Source organism: Nyctibius grandis, chromosome 5, assembly GCF_013368605.1.
Source record: "Nyctibius grandis isolate bNycGra1 chromosome 5, bNycGra1.pri, whole genome shotgun sequence".
Classification (NCBI taxonomy): Eukaryota; Metazoa; Chordata; class Aves; order Nyctibiiformes; family Nyctibiidae; genus Nyctibius; species Nyctibius grandis.
In genome coordinates, this window is record NC_090662.1 from 75674305 (window position 1) to 75690606 (window position 16302).

The following is a 16302-nucleotide window of genomic DNA, read 5'->3' on the forward strand; positions in this document are numbered from 1 at the left end:
CCCTCCTGCTAGCTGATCTTCAGAAATTCGTCCCCTATCTCAGGCTTTCTCCAAATGCACATGAAAGGCACCCAGGGAGAGACTTCTGAGGGTTATTGTATGTGCTTGTGCTTGTGCCTCCACTGGGCTGTCTATGCCATGTTAAGTGTCTGTGATAGAAATTATTTGTGAACTCCCCTGTCTTTTTAGACAGAAGACCCAAGTGTGTGGGTAACTTGATGGTGGTGAAGCAGACTATGGACATGGCTAAATAGGCCAGTTAACCTCCAGATTTCAGCTAGTTCATGTCTTCCCCACCTAGATGTGGGCAGAAGGATTTGGATTTCTCTGCATCTGTTGATGCATGACCAAGCAGAGACAGCTAGGACATGCCCAGAGGTATTCTTTGGCCTCAGTGTATGAAACCATCTTCACAGAGAAGATTGTGGAAATGGCTGAAATTTGAGACTCAGCAGATACTGGGACCTTGTGGGGAGAGATGTTTAATTCTTTGGTAGACTGTGTTATTTTTTTATGTGCTTCACATCTTCAGAGCACAGTTCAAATTGCATACAACCACAACTTCATAGGACATGTGAGGAAATAGAAATGGATTTCCAAGGAGAAGAAAAGGAGGGACTTTCGCATGACTGGAAATGCCACAGTTCAGACTTTTTCTTATTTCAGATAGTACCTGGTATTTGGGAAGCAAGGCTGTCACGAGTTCGGTAAGACACACTCCCATTACCACCTTTGTGATCTGAGCAGAGACCAGAGGTCTCTGGCTTTGTTGAGTTGTGTCAGGTTGTTGTCTTTAGGTCCATGAACACAAGCAGGCAAATTATAGCAATGGAAAGGAAGACTTATCCTTTTGCCGGGGTTTTGGATGGAAAGAGGGAGAGACCCAAGACTTGTTACAAGAAGTCAAACTGGAGACTGTAGTTGTGACCCTAGGCAGGAGCCGCTGAGCACACACAGAGGCAGGGCTGTGCTATAAGAAGGTATGTAGGGGTAGGAGGTAGAGTGCTGACACATTGCCTGCTCAGCTTTCTGCAAAAGCTCCCAAGATTTGCAGCCCGGCTCTCTGATGTAGCTGAGCTGCATCTATGCCTTGCTGAAAGGGACAGTGCCTTTTTTTCCTGCCTGCTTCCTACTGCTTCCCTGACACCATGGTAAGCCTGTTCAAGCAGATAGAAGGAAGAAACATACTTCCCCCCCCTAAACCAAAGACAGCTGTAATAACCCAACTCATATTGGAGCACAGGAACCCTACTGCACATCTGAACTTGTAGAAAACTCTGAGCAACAAGCCAAGAAATACCTGTACTGGGAGTAACAGATTGATGAGCAGGCTCCTTGCCTGTAGGTATGTGTACATATGCCTATGTTAATATGTGTCTCAGAGGAGAAAACCCCCTGCAGAAAAATATTACTTCACACAATGTGTCTGGAAACACAGCATAGATAGTCCCTAGCATTGCACTTTTGTTAGTCAGGGAGAAGTGGCCCATTACTGTCCTGGATGCAGCAAGAAAGGTGATGTCAGTAAGCCTTTGCTGACATCACCTTTCTGGTTCTGGGATCTTATCTCAGTGGAAATACCTGGTGCTAAATCACTTTACAGTTCTTTTTTAAAAGTATGTGAAATTTGGTGAAAGACATAAATAAGAAAGGAAGTTGGTTTTGGGATGATAGGTTATATTTTCACAGCTTTCATGTAAACTATCCTTCATTTCTTTCTCTCCCACCCCTTGGGTCTTTCCTTAGGGAACCTCCTGGATGAGTGCCTTTTATAGTGCAATGAAGGACCTATGCATGATTGCTTTTAGCTGTAAGGAAAACTAACATTTAGTAAATTGCTTGGAACTACAGCAGTAAGTGCAGTGCAGACCTGATGGACAGGTCTGCCTGCAGGACCGGATGTCTTCTGTTGCCTGAGTCATGCATCTTGATACACTACTCATGACTGTACCTCATCTTACAGAACCTGAGGTCATGGGAAGACAGTGGAGATTCTTCCCTTGCAACTGCCTCCTGCTTTGAGTTGCAGGTTTCTATTGGGTGGTTCTGCTTAGAACAGGAGGTTTCAGTTGATGTCCTCCACAGGTCCCTTCAAAACCAACGTTTATGCGCTTCTACAGCTTCCAAATTTCTTTTGCATCTTTCTGGGATTACACTGAGCCTGTGTGCCTCTGTCATGGCTGCCCCTTAGCACAAATGTTCCTGCACTGCTCAGTGCAGTAGGATTAGTTTGACCTGAGCCATCTCTGGCAAGCCTGACACCCTACTGAACGGGTGCTCTCAGGGTGTACAAAGGGCTGCTCCTCTCCTACCACCTCCTGTACTGTTGTCTGGTCTGCCTCACAGCAGGCACATTGCTGTTGAGTAAAGTGTTTGTAGGAATCAAAATCTGCTTTGAGAAGCCCATTTTCATGATGAATAAGCTAGTCTCTTCCAAGACTGTAACTAGGACTATGTCTAACACCCCGACTGAAGAAAGAGCAGCTCAGTAATAGGATTCAATCAGCCAATGTCTGCTTAGATTGTTAGGGATATGTGATTGGTTTCTGTGTCCTCCCACCACTGTGATCTGGTCAGGATGAAGGTCATGTCAGGTCACCGCAGACTGTGAGGGACAGTAGCCACAGTGTGTGGCTGTCTGCTGTACCTGTTCACTAAATGCAGAAAGCACAACAGGAAATTTCTTGTACTTTGCCACCCCATCATAAGCTCCTTGTGGGTCTCTTCATTTTTCACTCCCTACAAATCTTCTCATTTTTCTCCCTCTAAGGGCTCCATTGGATCCACCATTCCTCCCTAACCCCTTCTCAAAGAGTTTCTGTATTACAGCTCTCTAGTTTCTCTCACCACTAGGCTTTGGGTAGAAAGCTTCCATCACATAGGCCAGGGCTCTGATCCTGTCTGTGCCACAAGATGTCACTGATGTCAGGATGTCATTGTCATTGATTGACCTGTCCAAGGTATGAATTTTTTAGCTTATGAAATACCTTACAGCACCGAGTTCTAGATACAAGAAGGAGTGGAGAGTGGGACAAATAGCATTGCCAATGAGAAGGTTTTATTACAAAGAGCAGTAAAGTATGAGATGTTAATCTGAAGAAAAACTTTCTTTCTAAATTGAGTCAAATGCTTCATAAAAGTTGTCTTCCTGTGACTAGAATTCTGACATCTGTAAATGATTCAGTTCAATCACTGAAAAAGGTTAGGATCAAAGTAATTTCTTCAGAATCTTCCTTTGGGATAAATGGAAAGACCAAAACAAATAAAATCTACAGAAGTAGCAGCAGCAGATTATTCTCCTAATCTTGGATTTCTTAAGAGTAATCTGTGGCCAAGAATACATGTTTCAGGAGTTTACCTTTATACAAAGCTCCCACAGGAATATATTTCGTGAGTTTCCAAAAAGATGGATGGTCAGCGTTAACAATTGCACATTATCTCCCTTGTTAGGAAAAGGACTTTATCTGGAGTTTCTGATCCACACTGACCCCAAGCTCTTTTGAAGTGTGGGCCAGAATGGGTCATTCTGATCTACTGCAATTTGGGATCTGCTTATTCCTCATTCTTCTATATGCTTTTCGTTGCCCTCCCAGAAACAATAAAGTCTCTTATCCTCTTCTTCCTCTACAAATGCTTGCCTGATACCTTCTGAATCATTACCTCTTCTGGCATATATCTTATTTCAGTTGGAATGTGAGGAGCAGGGTGTTTTGTATTCTGCAAGGGCATATTCATCTGGAAAGAAGAAAGGAAGATGACATTTGCATGAGAGTGAGAAATCATTCTGACCTCAGTCCATGTGCACCTATGATTAACACATTATGAACCAGAAAACATTTGGTAGATTTTTGTGGTAGTCTTCCAGTTGTCAAGGCACCCAGTTGCAAGGGTGCATGGTCAGAGCCCAATGGACTCTTCTGGCCATGTTTGTCAGAACATGTCATTGCTGTGACTGCACAGAATGTGGATCAGGCAGCAGAACATGCACTCCAGGGTCAATTTTCTGGATACTGCTGCTCATCTGCTAGGATGCAGTTCCCAAGTTTGTGTCAAGCTTGAGAAAAGCATGGGGGAACCGGACCCACAGTTTTGATGACATAAATTCCACAACTGGGTGATCTCTGATGCAATTTCAGTTCCATGAGGCCAAATCGAGAAAGGTGGTCAGGCACTTAATTTTCTAGTTAGGTGCTTAAACTCCTGTTGGGTTTAGTGGGACTGTCATACCTGCTTAAGTATTTAAATTCCACTAGGAACAGTTATCATAGAATCATAGAATCATTTATGTTGGAAAGGAACTTTAAGATCATCGAGTCCAACCATTAACCTAACACTACGAAGTCCACCACTAAACCATGTCCCTAAGTGCCATATCTACACGTCTTTTAAATACCTCCAGGGATGGTGACTCAAGCACTTCCCTGGGCAGCCTGTTCCAATGCTCACACAGTTCTTTCTTTGGCTGCAGCCTACTGTGGCAATACAAAGCAAAAATAAGCCAGATCAGGGAAGTCAGGAACACTGCTGCCTTTGAGCTATGGATTTTAACCACTGTGTTCGAACTGTAGAAAGAAAGTGGAACCACACTTCTTTCTGTATGTAATTTGTAAGAAAGCAACTCCTGACGTATAACTTTCCAATCTGCTCTATGTTGAAATGAAGAAAGAAATGAAAAGACGGGGGGCAGAAATTGTCTATGCTTCTGCAAACCCTTTGCAGTCTAGTAATCAAAAGCAGCAGAATTGCTAGCTTGCTCTTCGTTTGTCTCTCCTGAGAAACAAAGGCAGAAAAGTGAAGAGAAGTTTGCACAGAGAGAGCAAGGGAAAATCACTGTCTGCACCTTGTAAATGCTGAGATCAATACCTTACCTTGATTACTGAAGTCACCTACCAGTTTCGTAGTAATCGTACATGTGTACTGGCGCTGGTTTGATATCTGAGACAGGCAGGCTTTGCTCCACACTGAAGGAGAAGCTGATTTCCTTCTGGGAAACCTGGAAATGGCAACACAAGAAAATGCATCAGACTTCTTCTTTTCATGTTTACCCCTGAGGCTAAGGTTGAACAGATGCATTTCTGGGTCAGACTGAGTGACAAAGTGCCATTCTACAATTCTCTCCAGATTGTAAACTTGATGTCAAAACAGATAATTGTTTAAAAGTTGTTGCTAAATCAGTTTTGTTGCTAAAATTGTGTGCTCTTTTCTTTCTTCCTCTTCATATTTCCATTGCCAATTACCCCAACCTTTCCCTGGTTACTGCAGCTTTCAGCAAGCACATTAGCATTCATCCTCTCACTGAAAGTTGGTGTTAGTTTCTTTCCTCACCTTTTCCCAGCTAAAGTCACCTTCAGCATCCCTATGAATCTTCTCCCCACTTTTCGCTCTTTAATCACATTGGACTCAAGATCCTCATCCTCCACTGTGGTTTTGTTCCTCATTCTACAGTCTTGCAGCTAGATGTCCCAAACTTTCCTCCTTGCTTGTCTTCCTCAGCTTCAAGCTTTGTCCTGCGTGCCTGGGACTGTGCCCCTGCTCTCTTCTCCCTTTGTCCTTGTTTTTATCTAGCTGATCTCTTTATAGGAATAGAGCCATGGACAGGGGCTCTGGACAACATTCTGCATCACTGGTGCCCTGCTGGGTAAACTTTTCACATCTCAACATCTCAGCTTCTCTGTGAATTCAGAATACTGACTCCAATCTTCCTTATTAGATCCTTGGAGACCAACTATTAAAAATTACTGTTTGACAGGTAGATAGTATTACTATTTACTTTTGCTTCCTCTGTCCTTCCCTTCTTGGTATTTTAAGATCCCCTGTGTTTTGATTTTCATCCTTCTTCTCTCTCATTCCCTTTATTAATGTCATTGATGTAGGAGGGCTATTCTTTTCATACAGAAATCTCTAAAGGGGAGGGGATGATACTCCCTGTAAAACACTCTCAGATCAACTGATGCAAAGCATCACTTAGAGGCTGAAGAATATTACGTAGACTGGGAACTTTTGCAGTATGGAATGCAACTTAACTACATTTGTGAAATGCTATTTAATCATCCAGCATTCTTCACAAAAAGTAATAACAAACACATATCTTCACTGTAGACTACAACTACTGTGTGTATATATTTGATGTTGGACTAAGTGAAGTCCCTTTATGTCTTTAAGATATGAGTATTGCTAATCTGCTATTAATGAGATTATTCTTTTATCTGTTTTAAACTTCCAATTTAATAAACCCCAAAAGAAACGGCCCGAACTTGCCTTCTGAAGATAGAAGAGGATGTGGTCGTTCTTGATGTCTACACGATCCACAACAGAATTCTGGTACTGAAGCTTAAATAAGGCAAATGATAGAAACATTAACATAGGAGCTTGCCAAGGAGACTTACAAACAACAATTCGATAACAAAACGTGTTTAAAGTGGCTGCCATGCTCCTGTTGTGCCATCCTGACATCTCTTGGCCAAAATAAGAAATGCAAGTTGAGTATTTTCATAACATGACAAGTGCAAACCAATCACAATGAAAAATGGTTTTGCTAGTCAGCTTTGGTGTATGTGGCTCTCTTCATTGACTTAAGAGTGCTGTCATTTCAATGAGAATTCACAATTACATGACCATTTCTGCAGCTCAAGCTGATTCACTTTCTAGTGCATTGTATATTTTAAAATCCCAACGTTTAAAAAAGATTTAGAAAAGCACATGAGCAAAACTATTTTACTATAAAAATACACCAAAAAAATTCCAAATGTTAAAAAGCAGCTATTTTTTCCCATACATATAAAGATGAGTACATATAAAGTATATATACATATATAAAGTATATATAAAGTACATATAAAAAGCAGTGAGATACCAAACAGTGTAACACCTAAATGGAAAAATCTTCCAAAGAAAAGTGATGAATTTCATACAGTTCTAGTCAAAAAAGAAATTGAGCCCTGAATGGTTATAAACACACCTAGCTATGAGTAGACTCTACAGTGAATTGCATCCTTCTTTTTACCTACTTGAAGATTAGGGCTTATGGCTTGAAGATAATGCATCTGTTGCAGAACCTAAATTGCACTAGGAACTGAAATTAAGTGCTTATCAATGCCCTTCCCAGAATTGTCATCATTGTGACCAGATTTCTGGATAATAAAGCAAGAGCAATACCCATTTTTTCTTTGTTAAACTGTGCTGTAGAGGAAGGAATAACCATGTCAAAGAGATAACATTGCAAAATGCCCATTTGAGCAATTTAACTATGGCAGAAGTATTTCTTAGAGTCTGTTAGGGTGTGTGGTTAAAGGCTCATCCACACAAACACAAAGGAGCACAGAGGAACAAGGGCGAGCAGGGAAACCCCAGTAACTTGAGCAGAGCCACCAGAGCACCCTGACCCGGCTTCCCACAGGGCTGCCACAGGGCAGTGACCAGCCCCATTGTTGTGGAGTGAGATGCATCAGGTGAGTCAACAGCAGACTATCCCTGGATCACCTTACTGACTTAAAGGAAATGCTGTCTACAGGGGCATGGGGATGAGCACGGGATGCTGGGACTCGAGAAACAGGGTGTTTATTTAGGGGAAGAACCAGAAGTAACAAATGGAAGGATAAAGTTCGACTGGGAGGAAAAAGGGTGGGAAAACGGGATAAAAGGGTGGGAAAGTGGGACAAAAGGGGCCAGTCACACGTAAACAGGTTGATGGTCAGTACACTTGTCTGGCCATGCCCTGCACCTGGTCACCAGAGTCTCTGTTCTCTTATTAAACTCTGTTCCTGCTTATTTTCCTGGGTGAGGGGTGCTCTATTCTGTGTGCACCTGTGTGTAGGGAGTGGGGACCACTGAAGAGGGGACCACAGATCACATGTGTCTCTGGTGCCAGCATCTTGAAAGACAAGACTTCAGGCCTGGTGCGTGTGTCAGTGGGTGGTCGCTTGTAAACAGAAAGCTGGACTAGCTGGTGAGTAAGTTAAGTGGCTTGGCGGTCACCTACTGAAGAAGGCATAAGTCTGGGCTAAATATTGAAGATACCAGAGGATCTGAGTTGGTTACAGGAAGGACCAGGAGGTCCAAGCCTGTTACTGGAGAGACTATAAGGTCTTGGGGGCAGATACTGGTCAGGCCATTGGGCTGGACCAGCCAGTGGAGACTCATTTGTATGTGTTTGTGTGTGTGTGTCTGTGTGAGGCAACCGGGAGACCAGGGGATCCAAGCCCAGCTGCTGCAGAGGCTGCATGTCTAAGGCTGGTTACTGGAAGTACCCACCATGTATATGTGTGGGTGCTGGGGGTGCGGGGGTGGGGAGGCTCCGTTCCAGCCACTGGAGTGGGGCTGTGGCATCGAGGGCACATATATCCAGGCGCCAGTGACCGGGTAGAACAAGGATCCAGGGGCAGTTACTGGGCAGCCACTGGGCAGCCTGAGTGTCTGAGATCAGCTACCAGAGGGATCCATGTTGTGTATTTGCATGTATATATGTGCGTGTGTATATATGTATGTATTTATTTATCTTTTCCACAAATGAACTTTCAGTCTGATCAGCCAGAAAGGGGAACAGGATAAGGCCATTTGTGCTGTTTGTTTAAGTGCTGTCTTTTCTGTCTCTGTTGATCTCTGTGGCCAGCCATGTATCTATGCATCTAGCTACATATATATATATGTGTATAGTGTGCATGTCTGCCTATTGAGAATACACACTCAGCGTTGCTGTTGGCTGGACCTGGGGATATGAAGCTGCAGCAGTCTCACCTCTGTTGGGCTACTGGATTTGGCAACTCCTAACAGATTTGTCTTCAACAGATAAACAGCTACAAGTCTGAGACACAGAGCATGTGACAGAAGGCAATGCCTAGGGACTTTTCAGAATTCCTGTGGGGCTCCAATTTGCTAATCAGAGACTATTTTTATCAACTTCCTATGTTTTCAGGGTTTACCATTCATTTCACTCCTGTTCTTTACCTTTTTCAGGGAAGATCTTACAGGAACAAAACCTGAGAGCATCTTCACCTCAATAATAGCCATGTTGGAGACTTTGCGGTTTCCTATGTAACTAAAATGAGAAAAGTTCTGTTAGTCTGGTCTGTAAATGGAGAGGAGACCAGTGAATGACATTTTCAGCTCCCAATGATACTGTTCGTCTTCCTGCAGCTGCACAGTAGCAGTTAACTGCCTGTACTTAAATCCTTCCTTGGATGCTTTATCAAACTGTAAATGCAAGGGGGTAGGTCAATAAGAGGAAGTTACCTGGCAGAGAGGACAAGGTCAAACTTTGGTGGGAAGTTGTTTGTGCAGGATACATTGGCTGACCGTACAGAGAGAGAAAATCCTGCAACTTTTTTTGGCAAATGGACGTTGTATCTCATGGTGCTCTAAAAGAGATGAGAAGTGTGAGATGGTCACAGACTTACAGGCTTTTGTGGCTTTGGCATGAGGTATGGAGGGGAATGAGGTATGGAGGACTCCCTGCTTAGTTCTCAGAGAGGTGGTGCTGAGTTTCCAGCTTGCTTACCTGCAGATAGACACAGCCAGTGCCATTCACTTCCACACTGTAATTCCCTGGAATAGTGGGTAAGGAAGCCTGCTGCAGCAAGAAGCGGTTCTTGTCATTCACCTGTAAAGTCTTACTAGGGAACTCCATGAAGTTGACTTTGACTGTGTTAAGACTTTTTTTAGAGAAGGTGAGGAATCCATACTGGGCTAAAGCTTGGAGAGCAACAACAGTGTCCTGAAAAGAACAACATGATCCCTAATTAGATAGATACCCAGCTGTAAGATGGTGCATGAGATTAGCACAGCTCCTATTTCCCTGATGCTTTGTCAGTGCTCATAAATGGAGGGGGACTTTGCAAAGAGCTAAGGAGACAAGATACAAGTTCTAGGACAATAGATTTGAATTATCCCAGAAAACCTGGGGTAATGCTGTGTCAGCGGTGACTGCTGTCTACTGCTAACTTGAAACTCATGTAAATTCCCATTTCCTAAAACTAAAATGTGTATGAAGCTGCCTATGAAGAGCACAATGTGCCCTGACAAGGAGACTTATGTGAGAACCATTTATCAAATATTATTCAAACGAATATGCAGTCAGGAAGACAGGTCATACTATCGAGATCCAGCTTGCAGTCTGGACTGCTGCGAGAAACTTTCTTTTTACCACAGCGATTTGTTACCTGGCTGGAGGAGAAACCACCATATGCGTTCTGTTGTTTGATAAGCCAGTGCACAATGCGAGAACTGTAAGATAAGTCTTCTGGAGTGAGTTTGGCTTTGTTGAGCAAAGCCAGGAGCACATAGCTTGTCATTTCAGTCTCAGCAGAAGGGGCACGGGAATAGAAGAGTGGGAAATGTTCTGCTGGTGGCTTATTTTCTCTCTGCCAATGAACTGAACCACCTGAAAAGAGAAAAGTGGGATGTAAAAAGCATGGAAACATTACTTGCTGGTTAATTCACTACAGTATCATGTGGGAGATAGGCATACAATTCCCTCTCTTCCTTTACCTAAAGGTTTTTTCAGCCATCAGTGTCCTGGACTGGATAAGTTTTAGTTCCAGGACGGAAAAGAAAACAGGAAGAGAAAGAAAGGGAATTAATAAAAGGAGGCTGTATAAGTCAAAGAGGGGTTGAAGTGAAGGCAGTGCAGCAGGATACTAAGGCAGTCGCGGACTGGAGCACGACACAGCCAAGGGAACTGGGTTTGTTCAGTCTGTAGAAGAGAATGCTAATGGGGAAACAAGGTGTAGTCTTCTACTACCTTGGACTGGAGACTTCAAGTGGTATCTCCCCACCTACATTATTTCATAATTCTAAGAAAATCAGGCCACAGCTCAATCTCAAAAGAGACAGACAGAGAAGTTCATAGAGATAAATTCAGTAGCATAGCAGGTATGAAATGGGAAGGGAGAGCATGAATGAGAAAACTGTACATCAGAATAGCTTACATCCTACCACAGGCCATTCCATCAGCTGCATTGCTGGTATCACGGCCCTACTGCACTTACCATCTCTAGTAGCTGTCTTGTCCAGCTTCTCAAGGAAGAATTGGCATCTTTTCTCTTTGTCAGCTAAGCCATAAGCATAGGCAAAAAGGGCCTGGTTATACATGTTGTGGACTCCATTGCCAAATGCAGTCTCCAAACAGTTCATGCCATTCTGAACCACAGGATGCTAGTAATGCAAAACATAGTTGGGTTGTCAGGTGTTTGGATCTGTATCTCAGCTTCTCTTTAAATACTTCCATCATTGCTTAAGCTGCCATCATTGACCCTTCATGCTAAAAATATACATGATCCATGGCATGTTTAAGAGTCTACAGTGTGTATCCTGCAAAAAAAATGCCCTTCCAGTGGTGCTGTCTTCTTTCTGCATTTATTTACAGGCAGCATGACTGGACTAACAGAGCACTGGGTCTTTTCCTGACTTGCGAGATGACCTTATGCAAGTGAATCCTTTGTCCCTTGGTTGCTTTAGTTCTAAAATGCGGATAATTTTTACAGAGCCACGTAAAGTGTATTGAGACCTCATGGTGAAACAGGCTCTCCCAGATGGGTGTTATTACTCATTTGCTACCTATCAAATACTTATGGTAACTGCAGGGTTCTGGAAACAGAATTCCTCAGCTGACCCTACTGTCCTACAATCAGTATTTACCACTTTGTTAAAGAACAAAGATATGAGGACTACGGCTTGTGCACTGTTTGACACATGGCTGACCAGACTAACAAAGCATAATAGCATCAAATACCTACTGCAACAGAGTGTCCAGCCTCCATCAATGCTGCCACAACATAGGCTGTGAGTGAGTATTCACCTTCTTCTCCACCCTGAAGAAAACACAAGCAGAGAACAGGTTAGTACAGATGTACTAGAAAGAAACAAAATATGAATTAATTCATAGTTCAGATAGATACCAGTTAGATTTGAGACCAGAAGCAATTTCTGTCTCCCCATGTGCACAGGAACAAGAAAGATCAAGTTCATTCAGGATAAAGCAAAACTATTTCATGCATTTTCTTGGCTTTTGCACATATGCATTATAACACATCATAGTCTGTGGCTGAACACATAATGCGGTGGTGGAAAATAAACCTGAGACTTCTGAATCAGAGAATTCTACTTGTTTCTACCTTAGCATCAATAGCAGGCATGAGAATCATGCCCTGCTTGTATATAAGAGACAGGAGAAAATGGTACTAGGAAGAGTAAGGGTGTGGTGATAAGTTTGTGTTTGGCAGAAATGATCCAAATCAATCCCAATGGCAGGACTGGAAGTTTGGGACTATACTTGTCTCAATTACCTTCAAAGCATTATTGAAATGTGACCCAGCATTTTCAAAGCAGCCATCTGACTTCTGCTTGCTTGCCAGCCAGATCAAAGTTTGAGACTGGACATTGTCGTCAATGTAGATGTAGCGTCTGGCTTGTGCAAATGACTTGTACACAAAGGCAGTGAGCCTGCAGATGAACCAGGAACAGAAAGCAGGTAAGGTGTGAACAAGACCACAAAGGTTTACCAGCAACTGGATATGCATAGAAGATGACATAAAATGAACTCCATAAGGTCTGAGGTAAAAGAAACAAATGTTTTGTAAGTTTTAAATAAATAAGATAGTTAAAATCCTGATATTAAAAACTGACCTGACGTTTCTGCATTACGGTGCTGAAACCATTCTTTCAGAGCAGAACTGAAGGATAGACATAGCTTGATGATTGATCATAGTAATTTCTAATCATTATTAGTAGAATTATGAAATGAACTAAGTGGGAAGGAACCTCTAGAAGTCTCCACTCCAACCACCTCCTTAAACTAGGGTCAACTTCAGTGCTCAGTCAGGTTGCTCAGTTTCTTGTCTGATCACATTGTGAAAATCTCCAGGGACAGAGTTATGCACATCCGTTTTGGGCATTTGTCTCAGTGCTGCAGCCTTCTCCTGGGGAAGATTTTGTTTTCCTTCTACCTCGTTGGAGTTTTCCTGCTTGCAACTTGAGTAAGGACAAACTCTTGTCCTTGCTCTGTGCACCCTTTACAAGAGTCTGACTCTGTCTTTGCTACATCCCAATCTGCATAGCAGAAAGCCTTACCTAGGTTCCCCATTAGCCTCCTCTTCCACAGGCTGAACAAACCCAGTTCCTTCAGCCTTCCTTTGAACATTATGTGCTCCAGCCTCCAATCATCTTATCACCCTTTTGTTGCACCCTCTCCAGTTTATTAAACTCTTCTTTATTAGGGGATCCAAATTAATTGAGCTATGTCCATTTAATCCATTAAAAATAAGAATCACTTAATACTTTGATCATTTTTCAAAGCCTAACAATCCTGTGCTAGGGAAATAGAAGGATCATCACTTACCATACACTCCCTTCCCTATCTCGTCTCCCAAAGGAGCTGTAGGATCCATCCCGGTGTTTGTATGATAACTGTTTTTGGTACCCTGAAAACACGATAAAGAAGACATTTTCTAATCACAGAAAAGACATACTTTCTAATCACAGAAAAGGATTAGTTCTGCTGTTTATTCAACTGAAGCAGTAAGACTTTTGGATTTGATATAAAGTAATGTATGTCTGGTGAATAATGTCAGCCAGTATGAATTCTAGCTGCTTTTGCTCCTAGAAGTATGACATACTCCTTTGGGGTGCTGTAGTTGCCTGCTCCTATGCAATAAATGTGGTGCTAGAATTCAGAGATCAGTGTTCATCATGTAGAGCTTTAGGATTCAATGCACACAATCACAATATTAGATGGAAGAATCTGAAAGCCTCTCACCTGTGGATAAATATCCAGTACCCTTGACTCGAATCTCTTCAGTCAGCTGCTCAGTCTTATTCAGATAATCCAGGGCATAGATGTTGGGGGTGAACAAGGCCATGTTCTGTTCTCCACAGCCATAAGGCATATGGAGGAGGTTCTCCATGTTCCTCAGGGCTGTACCCAAAATGTCTCCTGGAGAATGAAAGTAGAGTTGATTGGGACCTGGAAGTCTTCTTGTATGTGAACTTATAAATTGACATGTTTTTCATTATGCAAAAGCATAAAGTTGAAATTATGCAGCTAGCAAAGTTCTGAAGTCTTCTTTCTAAGAAATCAAAATAATTTTTTTGCAAAGAAGTCTGCTTTATCTTATTTTTCAGCTGGATTAACTGTTTTACTATACAGAACAGGATATGCTAATTCAGTATAATCTGAAATGCAATATAAATTGAAATAATTTGACTCTTCTGATATAATATGAGAGAATTCTGAGCAACTTTTGTCTTTCATTGCCATTTTGCAAAGTACGAAACATATTCTCTAAAATCAAGATTAGGTATCTCCTCACCTTTACATTAGTTTTCCATATGTATACATGGTGGCACTCGGTGCAGCACAAGAGAAATACCATTTACTTTTGGTTTTGATTAAAGTGCTAACTTACCAATTACAGAAAAATAAGCTCTGGCTGATCCCTGCACTATGTTTCTTGGCAGGTTGAGAGAGGCTGGTTCAGAAATCGTCACACCTAATGAGAAAATGTAGCAACCAGAATTGTTAAAATAATCTTTTTTTTCCAGAAGTCTTCACTTTGTAAGCATTGCTACAGTGACTGTTACGATTTGCAGTCTCAGTATAGAAACTGCTGCAGAGAATTGCCCAATGAGTCAAAGGTGTCTCTGAAAATCCTGAATTGTAGCCCAGCACCTTGACCCGGAGACCCTCTTTCCTCCCCTGGAAGGGTCTCTGGTTTTGTGGGACAAAATCTCCAAGACAGAGAAACAGGTCCCCGAATCCCTGGAATGAATGAATGAACTTGCCTTACCTTTCGTACAGATGAGTGAGCTCTGAGTCAATTCTTTTTTAATACCTTCAGGCTGTTTGATTGCAGACAAGTGGTTAGGAAGAGGAAGGAAAGTGCAGAACATCACCATGAAACAGTGAACAAGTGAACGGTGTAAAACAGTATGTGGATGTGACTATCCAGACAGTGCACCCCTTGTACCCAGTTCTGCCCTATCTCCACTAGAATATCTCTTGGTCCATGACTCCCTCTCTCTTTTACCCAACACCCTGTCCAGAGCACCTTCCTTCTTAGAAAGCAGTTACAAAACAGACATTTCCAGCCTCTGAAAGGGACTCTGTCCAACTAATCCTTTGTGGCTGCTGCTTTATGATGCTCAAGATAAATCCTTTTCCTTTTATATATGCCCTCCACCCAACTCCTCAGTATTAGAGTCACAGGCTAAAGGCATTTACAGGTAAGGTATGGAATGTCCCCCTTCTGGCTACATCTCTACTGACATCGATGGAGTGTCAGGGCATGTATGCGCGTGGTCCCAGGAAGGAGGCCGTGGTAGGAGGACAGTGGATGCCACTGATCATTGTGATATACACTCTCATTTTTGATGTGGAGAAGCCTACTGTACACAGCTCCATCTGTGTCAGCTCCTTTGCCTCCTCACACTAACTGCTTCTAACCCACAGCTACAGGAATTACAGTTTCCACAAACCAGAAAGCACATGCAGATTTCCTACCATACCTCAACAAGTAGGGTTTGAGTCAGGGTATCCCTGTGAATCATCTCCTCTTCTGGGGATGTGCTGTTTCCAGTATCTCTGGTATACAGTTTGGCCTCAGCAGTAATCGTGAATTTCACCTCACCTGAAAAGCCACCCACCAGCCCAAGAAAAGGAAGTTATCTTCAATGTCTACAGTTATCTCTGGTTTTCACTGCCTCTTCTAGGCTCATGGACTGCTGAGAAATGTATTCTCTCTATAGGCAGCTGAGTAGAAAGAGATTTCATGAAGGCTCCACGTCTGTCCACTCGTGGAAAGGAGTGGTTGCCTGGGGCCCTAGCATAAGGAACGAAATAGGGATGATCCTGGCTGAACAACTGACGGTACTCACTACTGATTTCCACCTCTTCTTAGCCTTGTGTTGAGTTTTTTCTGACCTAGGGCAGTGTTGCAATAGTTATAGCTCTGCTGCCACTTTCCTTCAAATGGAATTTGTTAACAGAGAGGCAACACTGAGGAGCAGCCTCAGTGCTGCTGCACCGCAGAGGAGCAACCCTGAAGGGAGCAGCTTTGCAGGCATTGCTTACTTCACTTTTGTAATCATTGAAAACTGGAAATCCAAAGGAGTTTTTTACTTGGAGCAAAATGCATGATCATCAGAGTTACCAGGGAGAGACAGCAGCTTTCTTTTTTTTCAGTTCTGCAGTATTATTTCACTGTATATCCAGTTTTTATCTCACTATAACTTTGCATCTTTCTCAGTGAGTTTGAAGGAAAAGTCATACTGACTATTGGGTTTTAGGAACAGCCTTCTAGAGAAAAAGTCCAT

The 16302-nt window shown here is 42.6% G+C and overlaps 1 protein-coding gene across 1 annotated transcript in view; it reads right to left on the reverse strand.

The window, feature by feature from the left end:
- Nucleotides 1-3682: 3682 nt before the first annotated feature.
- LOC137663660 (ovostatin-like) overlaps nt 3683-16302 on the reverse strand; it is a 31126-nt gene continuing 18506 nt past the window's right edge. Inside the window, exons 22-36 of the mRNA XM_068401109.1 lie at nt 15496-15617; nt 14778-14829; nt 14397-14480; nt 13748-13924; nt 13331-13412; nt 12279-12435; nt 11730-11804; nt 10983-11148; nt 10155-10375; nt 9494-9709; nt 9229-9353; nt 8944-9034; nt 6259-6330; nt 4891-4993; nt 3683-3735 (exon numbers count right to left, since the gene is read on the reverse strand). Of these exons, the coding sequence (XP_068257210.1) occupies nt 3683-3735; nt 4891-4993; nt 6259-6330; nt 8944-9034; nt 9229-9353; nt 9494-9709; nt 10155-10375; nt 10983-11148; nt 11730-11804; nt 12279-12435; nt 13331-13412; nt 13748-13924; nt 14397-14480; nt 14778-14829; nt 15496-15617 (1796 nt within the window). The remainder of the gene's footprint in view (nt 3736-4890; nt 4994-6258; nt 6331-8943; nt 9035-9228; nt 9354-9493; nt 9710-10154; nt 10376-10982; nt 11149-11729; nt 11805-12278; nt 12436-13330; nt 13413-13747; nt 13925-14396; nt 14481-14777; nt 14830-15495; nt 15618-16302) is intronic.